Raw genomic sequence first — 14,910 nt, 5'->3', positions numbered from 1 at the left:
TGTCTTAGTTGTGAAAGAAGAGAGAACTCTTCCATTAGGAACGGTAAGCAGTAAGTCTTATTCTGTCGGTTTGTATCCCAGACCGAATGTGTATGTTTGTCTCGGAAGGATGATTTTATTTACTATCCAACCAGATGATTGGAAAAGAAAGAAATGGTTAATATATTTAAGATAATTACGTATGGTTAATATATTTAAGATAATTACGTATTTACAACATACCGTCATATTCAGGATGTGATATGGTTCCAAAAGATGAACCGAGTAGATGTGATATGGTTCCAAAAGATGAACCGAGTAGATGGGTGAATATGTGCCTATTTGAGGTGTTACTCTTGCCTTGATTTTTTTTATATGAGTGGTTATAAATTGTTTCGAAATATTTGTAAAGTGGAGAACCGCAACTTCAAAGGTGGAAAACTTACCACAAGTAGCGATTTTTTCATATTTTTGTTTAAAACTCAAAATTGAATAAAAATAAAAAGTTAATCTATTATTTGTGTAGGTAGATAGTCAAATTGATAATTTAGAGTTTACTTTTAAATAATATTAGTTATACATTATAATTATTTATATATAATTAAGAATTTGTATAGATTTATTATTTTAAAGAATATGTATAATAATGTATTAAATTAATTAAAAATTAATAATTAGGAAATGACATTATATAAAAGGTATATTTATAAAATTATTTATATTAATTTATTTAAATAACTTTTTTCAAAAGTTAATAAATATATTATTTTTTTTTTAAATTAATAAAAAATTAAAATTATTTATAAACTCGTAAAATTTTGAATAGTTTAAATTCGAGAATTTAATCATATATTTTTTTTTAGCTTAATTAGGAAGATTCTGTACGAATAAAAATATAAATAAAATAAATTTAATAAATAATAATAATAATAATATGTATTGAGTATTTAAAATTCTTAATAAATTATGAATAATATATTAAAATAAAAAAATGAAACGCTCTCATTCCACATTTTATTCGCTTCGATAAAATAACTAATCTTTTCACATATCTCATCACATATTTTTTTCCCGAATTAACCTCTAATCTTGTGATCTTACACTTTGGTCAATAAAATATATTATTCATATTTTTAACCACTTTCAATTGATATCGGTCTATTATCTCTAAGCAAACCACATCTTAATCACACTTATATTAAATGGTTATACTTGTTTTGTTAGGTTGCAAGTTCGAAACATACATAAAATATTTTGAATTTTATTTTTAACTGTTTTAAATTTATTGGCGAGTCAACCAATAATCCGACCTAAGTATACATTTATTCTCACATATATATATATCCAAATTAACCACAACTCTCGACCCAACAATTCGGACACTTTAAAAATTAAACATTATATATATATATATATATATATATATATATATATATATATATTAGTTAGTTAAAAATTCAAATTTAGTGTTGAGTTTAAAATATAAATTGTTATTAGTTTAGTTGGTTAAAAAGTTGTACTTGTTTTTGTTAGGTTGCAAGTTCGAAATATATCTACAGTATTTTTAATTTTATTTTTAACAGTTTTAAGTTTATGGGCGCGTCAACCCATAATCCGACCAAAATATCTATTTACTCTCACATATATATCCAAATTAACCACAGCTCTCGACCCGACATTCCGGACATTTTAAAAACTAAGCATCATTATATATATATTAGTTAGTTAAAAAATTAAACTTATATTGTTAAAATGTCCCGCATACATCAAATTTTGTGTTGAGTTTAAAATATAAAGTGTTATTTGTTAGGATTTGCATCTCCCAAATCCGACCAGCTTGAAACAATCTGTAAAAATGCAAGAAAGAAGAACACAAGAAGACACAGATTTATAGTGGTTCACTCAAATTGAGTTACGTCTACTTCAGCCACCACCAGATTTCACTATGAAGAAAAAAGAATACATAGTTTTTTGTCTCACACTTTATCTCTCTAGAATTCTGTCTACCCACTTGTAAACTCTTAATAATCACATATTTATAAGGTAAACATTCAGGTAATAAACCTAAATAACTTTGATCAGGCCCAAGCCCAAAACCAAAAAGAAACCTAATAAACTATAATTCACAATGTACAATTTATTATAAGTGTAGGCTCCATAACTCAACAATCTCCCACTTGGAGACTAACTTCATCATCTCTCGATCGGTAGTGGCTTTTCATCTAGTGTCTTAATGAAGAAGACCAACTAAAGTTGCACACAACTTCAGTTTCTCATTTGTCACAACTTTCGTCAACATATTAGCTGGATTCTCACTCTCGGGAATCTTCTCAAGAGCTAATACTCCATATTCTAAAGCTGACCGGATGAAATGATAACGAACCTGTATATGATTTGTTATGTCATGATAAACAGGATTCTTTGCCAAATGAATAGCACTCTGACTGTCGCATCGCAACACACTTCCCTCATAGTCTTGACTCAATTCTCGCAAAAAGGGTGTAACCACATCATCTTCTTAGTAGCCTCTGTCACAACAACATACTTTGCCTCACAACTAGAAAGAGCAATAATCTTTTGCAATTTTGAAATCCAACTAATTGCAGTACCTCCCGGAGTATAAATGTACCATGTTGTGCTCTTCCTACTATCAACATCACCACCATTGTCAGCATCAACATATCCTTCCAAACTCATATTAGACTTTCGAAAACACAAAGCGAGACCCGTACTTCCTCTTAAGTATCGTAGTATCCACTTTATTGTTTTCTAATGTTGTTTAACCGGGTTGCTCATGAATCTACTAACAACTCCCATTGCATGTGCAATATCTGGTCTTTTGCAAATCATTGCATACATAATAAAACCAATGACAGAGGCATACGGAACAGTGGCCATGTAATTTTTTTTCTCCTCTGTTGAAGGCGACTGATCTTTAGATAGTTTGAAGTGACTAGTTAAGGGGGTAGTAACTAGTTTTGCATCATACAAGTTGAACCTGCTAAGAACTTTCTTCACATATTTTTTTTGTGAAAGCTTGAAAACTTCTTCATCCCTGAAAATTCTCATCCCAAGGATTTGTTTTGCAGCACCAAATCCTTCATTGCAAACTTTTCAGACAACTCTTTCTTAAGCTTGTTAATCTCATACAAGCTTTCTCCAGCAATCAACATGTCATAAACGTAGAGGAATATAATAATGTACGATTTATCAAACCTCTTGATATAGCAGCAATGATCAGTTTCACACCTTAGAAAATTGTTAATTTTCATGAAGCTATCAAACTTCTTGTACCATTACCTTGGAGTCTGTTTCAAACCATACAGACTTTTCTGAAACTTACACACAAGCTCATCTTTTCCTTTGATTTCAAATCCTTCTGGTTGTCGCATTTAAATCTCTTCATCTAAATCACCATGAAGAAAAGCAGTTTTGACATCCATTTGTTGAAGATGAAGGTCTTCTTTCATAACCAAACTCAAAATAGTTTTGATTGTCATCAATTTAACTACTAGAGAGAAGATCTCATTGTAGTCAATACCTTCTTTCTGTTGAAATTCTTTCACAACCAATTTTGTCTTGTACCTCATGATTTTATCATGTTCTTCTTTAATCTTGAAGATCCATTTGTTGTGAAGTGTTTTTTTCCCTTTGGTAGCTCAGTGAGTTCCCAAGTCTGATTCAACGGCAAAGAGTCCATCTCATCTTTCATCACAGACTCTCACTTAACCGATTCATCAGATTGTATTGCTGCCTCATAGCATTCAGGTTCACCTCTATCTGTCAACAATATATATTTCAGAGATGGAGACCACCTCTCGACTGGTTTTCGATTCCTTGATGATTTTCTCAATTGTATAACCGGTGTTTGCTAATTTGCCTCTGGGGCCATGTTCTCAATGATTTCATCTTCAACAACACATTGTTCTTCTTCGACAGTCGGTATATATTCATCTAAAAATTCTCTCAAATCGACTGTACCAATATTTTCCAACTTGAAATCACCATCTAATGACTTCCCAACACAATCTTTGTAGAGAATCTGTTCATTGAAGATAACATTTCTGCTACGAATGATCTTCCGAATTTGATTATCCCAGAAACAATAACCAAAGTCGATATCACCATAACCAATAAAAAAACATTTATTAGACTTTGGATCAAGCTTGCTCCTATAACATTCATTAATATGAACATATGATAAACAACCAAACACTTTCAAATAAGAAAGGTTTACCTTTTTATTGCTCCAGGCTTCTTCAGGAATTCTGAATTCAAGAGGAACAGAGGATCCCCTGTTTATCATGTAGGCATTAGTATTTATAGCTTCTGCCTAGAAGGTTTTAGGCAGCCCTACATGCAATCTCATGCTTCCAGCACGCTCGTTCAATGTTCGATTCATTCGTTCAGCTACTCCATTCTCTTGAGGCGTTCGGGGAATATTCTACACCATACTGATCTCATTCACAGCACAATACTCTTTGAAATCTGAATTGATATATTCACCTCCGTTGTCGGATCTCAAGCACTTAACTTTCTGATTTGTTTCATTTTCAACCAAAGCCTTCCATTTCTTGAAAATAGCAAATACTTCAAACTTGTGCTTCATAAAATATACCCTTACCTTTTTGTCGAATCATCTATAAATGTCACGTAGTATTGTGATCCGCCAATAGAAGAAAGAGGTGCAAGTCCCCACACATCAGTGTGTACCAACTCTAGCCTTTCTTTCTTGAGCTCCTTCCCAATTTTTAAGAAACTCACCCGTTTCTTTTTTCAAATAATGCAATTTTCACATAACTGATGTTCAACAGACTTCAGTTCTGAAATCTGTCCATTCTTCAAAAGAATTTTCATCCCCTTTTCGCTCATATGGCCCAACCTGCAATACCACAGCTCACTATTTTTCAAGTCATCAACTACAACAGCAACCGTCTCTCTACAAGTTGAAGTCGTGTATAACATTTCAGTTTTGTGACCTCGAGCAACAACTATTGCTCCTTTAGTCACCTTCCATGCACCATTTTCACAAATTAAATTGTGATTTTCTTCATCAAGACGTGTAACAAAAATCAGATTGCGCATTAAACCTGGAATGTGTCTCACCTTATTAATCTTCCAAATAGAATCATTTTCCATCTTCAATTTGATGTCCCCCATGCCAACAATATTCAGTGGTTCACCATCTGCAAGATATATTTTCCCACTATTTTCAACCACATAATTCTCCATTAATTCTTTGTGATCAGTGGTGTGGAAAGACGCTTCTAAGTCCAAAACCCATGAATCTATCGGGCTATCAACAGACATAAGTAACGCATCAGTGTTGCATCATTTTTATCATCACCGTTTTTCTTCAGTGTTTTGCAGTTTCTCTTTAAATGACCATGTTTACCACAATTACAACACTCAAATGTCTGCCCAGACTTGGACTGACTCCTCATGCTCATTGACATAAATCTGCTCTTACCTCGGTTGAAATTTCTATCATTACCTCTACCCCTGTTTTTTACATTCAGAGCAGAATCTTTGAATGTTTCACCAAAATCAATTTTACGAACCTCTTCAGTAAGAATACGATCTCTAACTTCAACAAATTTCAGTTTAACATTTCCAACTGAATTACTAATTGTTGCCCTCATAGGTTCCCAACTATTTGGTAGAGATGCTAACAAAATCAGGGCATTAACTTCATCCCCAAAATCAATCTCAACAGATAGCAATTGATTCACAATTGTATTGAATTCATTCAAATGAGTAGTAACAGAAGTACCATCAACCATTCTTAAGTAAAAGAGTCTTTTCATTAAGTGTACATTGTTGTTAGTAGATGGTTTCTCATACATATCAGAAAAGGCTTTCATCAGACCCATGGTGGTCTTCTCCTTTGTTACATTGTGAGCAACCGTCTTGGCTAGCGTCAATCGGACAACTCTCAAAACCTTTCTATCAATGAGTTTCCATTCAGCTTCATCCATCTTATATAGTTTCTCACTCAAATGAACATGAAGCTTTTTTCCATAGAGATAATCTTCAATCTACATTCTCTAGAAGGCATAATCTGTCCCATCAAATCTTTCAATCCCATGTCATATACTATTCTCACTTGCCATCATTTCCAATGCTCAGATCGAGCCTAGCTGCTCTGATACCAGTTGTTAGGATTTGTATCTCTAAATACGATCAGCTTGAAACAATATGTAAAAATGCAAAAAAAAAGAACACAAGAAGACATAGATTTATAGTGATTCACTCAAATTGAGTTACGTCCACTTCAGCCACCACCAGATTTCACTATGAAGAAGAAGAAGGAATACATAATTTTTGCCTCACACTTTATCTCTCTAAAATTCTGTCTACTCACTTGTAAACCCTTAATAATCACATATTTATAAGGTAAATATTCATGTAATAAACCTAAATAACTTTGGTCAGGCCCAAGCTCAAAACCAAAAAGAAAATCCAATAAACTCTAATTAACAATGTAGAGTTTATTATAAGTGTAGGCTTCATAACTCAACAATATTAGTCTAGTTGGTTAAATGGTTGTACTTATTTTGTTAGGTTGCAAGTTCGAAACATACTTATAGCATTTTTAATTTTGTTTTTAACAGTTTTAAGTTTATGGACAGGTCAACCCACAATACGACTTAAATATCTATTTACTCTCATATATATCCAAATTAACCACAGTTCTCAACCTGACAATCTGGACACTTTAAAAATTAAGCATCATTTTATATATATAGATTTGTCTCGAATTTTAGAAAAATAAATTCTAACAAATATATTATTACACGTCTAATTACAATATATTTTAAAATGTTAATTTTTTAAAATGCATTTTCTCGTTTATTATTTTAAACATAATCTAAAAATTGATGACAAGATGTATGTAAAATTAATTTAATTTTTTCCCTCACAAAGTTCAACTTCAAATCTTATTTTTCCGCTTTATAATTTTGTTTTTGCTAGTCTTATTTTAATTATAAATTTCATAAAAAAAATTATTGTCACCATTATTAAAAAAAACAGGAAAATTTTCGTGCGATTCACAGAATAAGAATAAAAACAAAATAAATTAAAAAAAATTATAATAATATCTATTCAATGTTTAAAATTCTTAATAAATCACGAATAATATATTAAAATAAAAAATATAACGCTCTCATTGCACATTTTATTCACTTCGATAAAACAACTTATTTTCTCACATGTTTCATCACATATTTTTTTCGAATGAATCTCTCATCTCGTGACTTTATACTTTCACTTTGTCAATCAAATATTTGATTCATATTTTTTAATAATTAGCATTTTGATCTCACACTTTGGTCAATAAAATATTTGATTCATATTTTTATAACCACTTTCAAATTATACCGGTCTATTATCTCTCGGCAAACCATTTCTCAATCACACTTGGTTAAAAGTTGTACTTGTTTTTGTTAGGTTACAAGTTTGAAACATACAAATAGCATTTTTTATTTTATTTTTAATCGTTTTAAGTTTATGGACGGGTCAACCCACAATCCGATCAAGTATCCATTTACTCTCACATAAATATTCAAATTAACCACAACTCTCAACCCGACAATCCGGAAACTTTAAAAATTAAGCTTTATTATATATATATATAGATTAGTTAGTTAAAAATTTGAACTTTTATTGTTAAAATGTTTCGCGTTAATCAAATTTGATATTGAATTTTAAATAAGCTAAAAGGTTGTACTTATTTTTGTTAGGTTACAAATTCAAAAATGTTATTTAATTTTATTTTTAACCGTTTTATTATATATATATATATATATATTAGTTAGTTAAAAATTTGAACTTTTATTGTTAAAATGTTTCGCGTTAATCAAATTTGATATTGAATTTTAAATAGGCTAAAAGGTTGTACTTATTTTTGTTAGGTTACAAATTCAAAAATGCAAATAACATTTTTAATTTTATTTTTAACCGTTTTAAGTTTTGTGGACGGATCAACCAAAATCCGACTTAAGTATCCATTACTCTCACATAAATATCCAAATTAATCACAGTTTTCGACCCGATAATTCGAACACTTCAAAAATTAAACTAGACTATTTCTTTCTCTATTTGGTGGAATATGATTCATATTATTTTTTTTAATAATAACCCAAATTATATTATAAATGCCTTATAATAATTATAACTTTTGACAAAAAATTTATAAACATATGTAGACAAAACATTAATAAATAAAACTAAAAAAATATCCAAATATATAAGCATAAAATATTGTTTTTTCAATCCTCCCTATTTCACAAATTACCAACAAAATCTAGTAATAATACTAAATATCCAAATTCTCCCAAACTGATAAAATAACAATACAACCATCACTTAAAACCTTGTAGCATTGACGAGTACATACTATACAATAAAAAGAACATTAAACCCAGTTTGTTTGTTGGTTTAACTTCCACAAGACAAGCATTCATCGCGGTTTGTCAAAGAACATACCATTGTAGACATATTAGCACTCAATACATCTTCTTCTGTAGGTGCTTCAGTCTTGGCCTCTCCCACCATTTTTACCTTTTCCTGCAGCATTACCATTTATTTACTCAATTTTACACATTGAAAACAAATGCAAAAAAATGATGATATTGATTCAAGTATTAACCTTCTTTAGCATAGAGGTATCGACGGTGAATTTTATTGCATCTGCAGCTGCACGCGATCGTAGGTAATACATCCCGGTTTTCAGACCCTTCAAGCAAAACCAAATAAGGGTTAAAAAGGTTTTTTTTTAAATAATCAAATAACCCAAGATGGGATGATGATTCTCATCATCAATCAAAAATAACAAATTTTAGTCATTTAACCCAAAAATTCACTTATTTTATCAAACAATTTTGTTTTCCAAAAAACCCTACATCAAACAAGTTCTAAACCATATTATTGAGTAGAGCCTAACCTTAGACCAAGCATGGAAGTGAAGGGATGTAAGTTTTCCAAAGTTAGGCTGCTCCATATGTATGTTAAGGCTTTGACTCTGGTCTATGTAACATCCGCGATCTGCCGCCATATCAACCAATGTCCTCTGTTTTATCTCCCAAACAGTCCTGAAATGCAAAAATCCATAGGCTGGTCAAATATTTGCATTTTTTTAACACATTTTTTTCACAAAACTTATCATTTATTTAGTAAAAAACATATTCAAAAACCATTTTGATATTAAATAAAATTGATTGATAGGATTTAGTTGGAATGTGTCTCCCAACCAAACCCTTCATCAAACAAGGACTTAGTTCTTTTAGACTAATAAAACTTAGAGAACATGTAAATATTATTAAATACATACTTGTAAATCTCCTTTAGATCTTGAGGGATTTCTGAAATATTCTGAACAGAACCATCTTCATATATTATCTGATTCTTAAGAGTAGGTGACCAGAGACCCATTTCAGTTAAGTCATGAAGCAAGTGTTTATTTACCACCACAAATTCACCGCTGCAAAACAGTTACAAGGTAAAATTCAGTAGGCTGCAGAAATCAATGTTCATATATAAAGGTTAAAACACACACCTTAGAACTCTCCGACTGTAGATATTGGATGTGTATGGCTCAAAACACTCGTTATTTCCAAGAATTTGACTGGTAGATGCAGTTGGCATAGGTGCAACAAGAAGTGAGTTTCTCACTCCACTCTTTGCTATTGTAGCTCGAAGGCCATCCCAATCCCACCGACCTGAAGGTGTTACACCCCACATATCTGGTTGTAAAATACCCTGCCAAGCACAATCATATGAACTTGAGTATCACTTTGTACATAAATCTTTTAAGAGCTTGTTTGATTGATATAGGTCTTTTCTTAAATCTATTTTCTAAAAAAATCTTTCATGCAAATAAAGAGAAATATTTGAGGTTATATTTTAAAAGGCTACCAAAAAGGGTAGTTTAGGCCTTGTTCAATCTTGGTAGGTTATTCAGCTTTGTTTGGCACAAGTTATTAAAAATTGGGTAATTTGGGTTATCAATATATTAAAAACATAATTTTTAAAAAGACGATAGGTTATTTGGGATGAAATTCAAATAACCTAGATCAAATAAGGTCATTGTACTTAAGTTGATGATTTGAATAATTTGATTTATGAAAGAATTATATAAGATAAAAATAGAGATTAATCTCAAATGACCAAAAATAATCTCAAATAATCCAAATATCTCATCGCCAATCCTTCCATCATACACATAATTTTACTTTCATACCAAAATACTCTTTGTACCCTTTATTTCCACTTTTCGACTAAGACCATATTTAAAAGGGCAATTTTGTAAGAGAACCTCAATAACCCAGTTATTTGAATGTGCACACCAAATAAGTTATTTTCAAATAACATGTCAATTATTTAGCATTGGATTAAATCCAAATAACCAAACAAGGCATAGATTCCACATGTATCTAGATATATGCGGCGAATAGAATAATTAGATAAACTATCATGGTGAGCTACACATCCTATTCCTAACCCCTACCATACCTTGCTCACAGGACTACCATTGTAAGTCTGATAAGGACCTTCTTTTATTGCCAATTCAGCAGAAGCTTTCAAGGCATGGTAATATATGGTCTCAAAAATATCCTTATTCAGCTGTTGTGCCTGTCATTTTTATGGTCAAGTCATTAGAAAACTGAACATATTAAGAAGCCTTAAGGACTCAATTCTTCCTAGGAAAAAAAAAGGATTCAATTTTTTACCTTTGGAGAATCAAATGGCATGCCTAGCAAAATGAAGGTATCAGCAAGACCTTGAACTCCAATACCAATGGGTCTATGCCTCAAATTTGAATTTTTTGCAGTTTCAACAGGATAGTAATTAACATCAATTATCTTGTTCAGATTTGTAGTCACTACCGCAGTAACCTATGCCAAGAACATAAAAGGAAAATCTCAATGAGGATAAATCCTAGTGTTTGCTAAGAAACGTAATTGAAATATATTATTAAAATTGACCTCTGCTAGTTTCTCAAAATCAAAATAGCAATTCTTGTAACCTCTGCTGCCTATAAGCTTAGATGGATGTGATTCAATTAGGACACCCTACAAAAATGAAGATCAAGTAAATCAAAACTGCAAAAAGGAATATGAAAACAAACAGAAATGAGCTACAATCTTTCTGATCTTATTCGTCATCCATCAGATTAATTTTTGGATAATGATCAAGATTAAAGTGTGTTTCTTGTTTTATCATTTGGTATATAAATCATTTTCTATATCATGATCCAAATTGTAGTAAGTCTTTTGCATCATTTGGTATAGAGATTACTTTTTGGAACATGATTAGATTAATTTTTATATCATTATGATTTTTTTTGCAAATATAACAAATGTAAATTTTTCTAGATTATAATAACATAAAAAAGATCTGATACCCAAACTAGATTACAACTGAAACCAACAAGGCGTACCGTTTCCCTAACGAATCGTGGTAAAGCAATTGATGCTAGATTGCAGACAGCAGTTTCTGTTGGACTTGTGTATTCAATAATCTCAGTGCACAAGTTTGAAGATTTAATTGTTCCCAGATTCTGCTGATTACTTTTTCTGTTGCATATGTCCTGGAACAATAAAAATACTCAAGAAACTGTACAATAGATAAGCTTTAATTAAAATCAAGTGGCAAAAAATGCACTTGTTACATGCGACTTACCTTAAATAACATGTAGGGAGTTCCAGTTTCAATCTGGGCCTTCAGTATCTCAAACCAAAGAGTCTGAGCTTGTACAACTTTCTTTGCCTTTCCCTAATCAAATTAGGAGCTTGTTTAATGTAGGGTTTTCTCAAAAAAGGTCTTGTTGGAGTGTTTGATAAAAAAGTGGACTATCTGGATTAAATGACTAAAATATATTCAATATTTTAAAATTTTATAAAAAGTAAATGTATTATATTTGATGATTGGATTGACGAACCTTTTATCAAACAAGGTCTAGGTGTCACTAACACCAAGGCCTTGTTTATTCTAGGTTATCAAAAATCATGTTATTTGGAGTTATGATATTAGAGGTATAAATACATAATAAAAATTAATTATTTTCTTGTAAAATAAAGGGTATTTTGAATGATGTGATTTGATAGTAAGTTATTAGAAATTAATCTCAAATTAACCACATCATCATAGACTTCACAATCTCACTCAAAAAATGTATTACAATGAGGAATAGGATAATCATGTTTACCTCTCTCTCATACTTAGTATATAGGGTGACAAATTCTTCACCCCAACAATCAGCCAACCCTGGAGCTTCATTTGGGCAGAACAATGACCAATGTCCATTACTTTGGACTCTTTCCATGAAGAGATCAGGTACCCAGAGAGCATAAAATAGATCCCGGGCACGTTGTTCTTCCTGCAGATTTGAAAGAAAATGTAACCTATCAATCGTATCAAAATAAAATGCTCTTAACACAAAAACCAGCATAAAGAACCTATAGTCATATGCATATGCTGAGTATATATAAAACAAAAAAAACAATACCTTTCCATGGTTCTTCCTCAAATCCAAAAACTCAAATACATCTGCATGCCATGGCTCCAAATATATAGCAAACGCACCTAACACATGAGAAATACATTATAAGGAACTCCAATCATTAGGCCTTGTTTGACAGGATTATTTGGTTTTAATCAAATCATCAACTAAAGTACTTTTGCTTTATTTATTTTATAATATTTTAAAATATTAAATACAAATGATATTTTAATAGATCAATCCAAATATTATTTGGGAAAAATTACATCAAACAAGTTCAAGGCCTTATTTGATCTATGGTCATTTGAATAACAAAGTGGTTATTTTCATATAACCTTGGTTGATGAAGGTTAATGAAAAATAGATTATTTGTGGGACTATATGGATATGAAGATATTAGAGGTATAAATACATAATGAAAATTTTATATAATTTTTAAATAAAACATATTTTGGTTGAATGATGTGATTGCTAAATAGATTGTGATTGAACAGTAAGTTATTTGAAATTAATCTCAAATAACCCACCTAAACAAGGCCTAAAACACAAACAAGTAAGAAAAATACCCTTTCTCTTGCCACCCCCTTGGTCAACATAACGAGCTGTATCATTAAACACTCGTAGCATTGGAAGAATGCCATTGGATGTACCATTTGTTCCACGAATATAACTGCCAGTGGCACGAATATTGTGAACAGACACCCCAACTCCTCCAGCTGACTTACTAATAACAGCACACTCTTTCAGAGTATCATATATTCCTTCAATACTATCGTCTTTCATGCATACCAAGAAACAACTACTCAACTGTAAGAAAATACATAAGATTGTCAATATCACACTAGCTTCAAGAATATGGACGAAATACAGTTTGACCATATTATGCTACAGTCCAAAATAGTGTTTAGGTAGTTTTCCACATTTACCTAACATATCAACTAGTACTTAAAATTCACATATTTTCTTTTTGGTTTATTAAGTAATATTATTTTTTAAATAACTAACTGACCACATAAAACTCATTATTCAACATTCACTTTTATTTTTCAATTTAAGGTCACATTTTTGCATACCTGAGGCCTTGGAGTTCCTGCATTGAAGAGAGTTGGTGAAGCATGAGTGAACCATCTCTGAGACATTAAATGGTATGTCTTGATGGCAGAATCAATATCATTTTTGTGGATCCCTACAGCAACCCTCATTAACATGTGTTGAGGCCTTTCCACTACTTTTCCTTGGATTCTCAAGAGGTAAGACCTCTCAAGTGTTTTAAATCCAAAGTAATCATAGTCAAAATCCCGATCATAAATGATCTCACTGTCCAGTCGTGAAGCATTCTGAAAAAACATATACATATTAATAAGTCAAAAGAACCCACAGTCAACCTAGCTTATTCAAATATAATGGGCATCAAATGATTGTTATGATAATCAAAGGGTTTAATGAAGAAAGGTTTAACAAATCATTTTCACAAGTTCATTTTCTAATAAACATATCATAACAGCAAGATCTATAGAAAACCCACATCAAAAATCAATAAAACATTACCAAAAAGCACAAAACATACCTCCATGATAATTTCGTAGATATCATCAGCAATCAAAGGAGCCTTCTGACTAGATCTCTCATTAACATGATAATACATATCCTTAATTCTGCAAAAAGCCAAACCCATGTCAAAAATTATCAAAACTTACAAAACCCATCAACTAAAATGCAAAAATAAACCACATACGTATCCGAAAACGATTTCTTCGTATTCTTATGCAAATTCGAGACAACAATCCTAGCAGCCAACTGCAATTCATAAAATTTCAACAAATCAGCACTTAAACTGAACGAATCACACAACAAAGAGATAGAATATAGACTAACAGATGCATAATCAGGATGATTCGCAGTCAAAGCAGCAGAAGTTTCAGCGGCTAATTCATCAAGCTGACTGGTGGTTACGCCCTTATAAACACCTGCACATACTTTCTGAGAAACTAGAACTGGATCACAGTGGTCGCTGCTAAGACCGTAACTTAACTTTTTGAGACGTGCAGTAATCTTGTCGAAATGAACAGATTCCTGACGGCCATCTCTCTTGATTACATACATGTTGAAGCAATTGATGATTCAATGATGGAATAGGGTATGAGAAAGATTGAGATTTGAGAGATATTAGGTGTTAAATAGGAGAGAGATTGAAGAGTACAGGACAAGAAATAGGGTTTTGGTGATTCAATTTTCCCGCCAATTTGTTGGAGCGGCGGGTAAATTGAGGAGAAATAGGGACCACCTTATCACTTTGTACTAAAAGCAAACGGCGAGATTTTGCGGAAAAGCTTTATTAAGAGCTTGTTTGAAAGAAAAATCTATTTGTCAATTTTATTGTAATATTATTCTTTATCTTTTTAATAATGGTAAGAATATATTTTATT

The 14,910-nt window shown here is 31.4% G+C and overlaps 1 protein-coding gene across 1 annotated transcript; it reads right to left on the bottom strand.

Moving 5' to 3' along the window:
* Window positions 1–8,205: 8,205 nt before the first annotated feature.
* Window positions 8,206–14,664, bottom strand: LOC124941687 (ribonucleoside-diphosphate reductase large subunit-like). The gene is made up of 17 exons (XM_047482034.1): window positions 14,360–14,664; window positions 14,220–14,281; window positions 14,052–14,139; window positions 13,558–13,821; window positions 13,051–13,291; window positions 12,491–12,567; window positions 12,191–12,361; window positions 11,665–11,757; window positions 11,423–11,572; window positions 10,968–11,054; window positions 10,713–10,877; window positions 10,495–10,614; window positions 9,539–9,741; window positions 9,314–9,463; window positions 8,927–9,074; window positions 8,633–8,719; window positions 8,206–8,550 (listed from the first exon to the last, which is right to left on the bottom strand). The coding sequence occupies exons 1-17, from the start codon at window positions 14,585–14,587 to the stop codon at window positions 8,422–8,424; spliced, it is 2,463 nt and encodes an 820-aa protein (XP_047337990.1). The 5' UTR covers window positions 14,588–14,664; the 3' UTR covers window positions 8,206–8,421.
* Between the last annotated feature and the right edge of the window lie 246 nt (window positions 14,665–14,910).

The sequence above is a fragment of the Impatiens glandulifera genome, chromosome 6, assembly GCF_907164915.1.
Source record: "Impatiens glandulifera chromosome 6, dImpGla2.1, whole genome shotgun sequence".
NCBI classification, from domain to species: domain Eukaryota; kingdom Viridiplantae; phylum Streptophyta; class Magnoliopsida; order Ericales; family Balsaminaceae; genus Impatiens; species Impatiens glandulifera.
This window is presented reverse-complemented; position numbering and strand designations above follow the sequence as displayed.

Excerpts from the sequence above, each read along its gene's own strand:
- LOC124941687 (XM_047482034.1), bottom strand. The coding sequence starts at position 14,587 with ATGTATGTAATCAAGAGAGATGGCCGTCAGGAATCTGTTCATTTCGAC. Across the intron at positions 13,822-14,051 it reads TCTACGAAATTATCATGGAG|AATGCTTCACGACTGGACAG; the intron begins GTATGTTTTGTG and ends ATGTTTTTTCAG. Across the intron at positions 9,742-10,494 it reads ATGGTAGTCCTGTGAGCAAG|GGTATTTTACAACCAGATAT; the intron begins GTATGGTAGGGG and ends TGTGCTTGGCAG.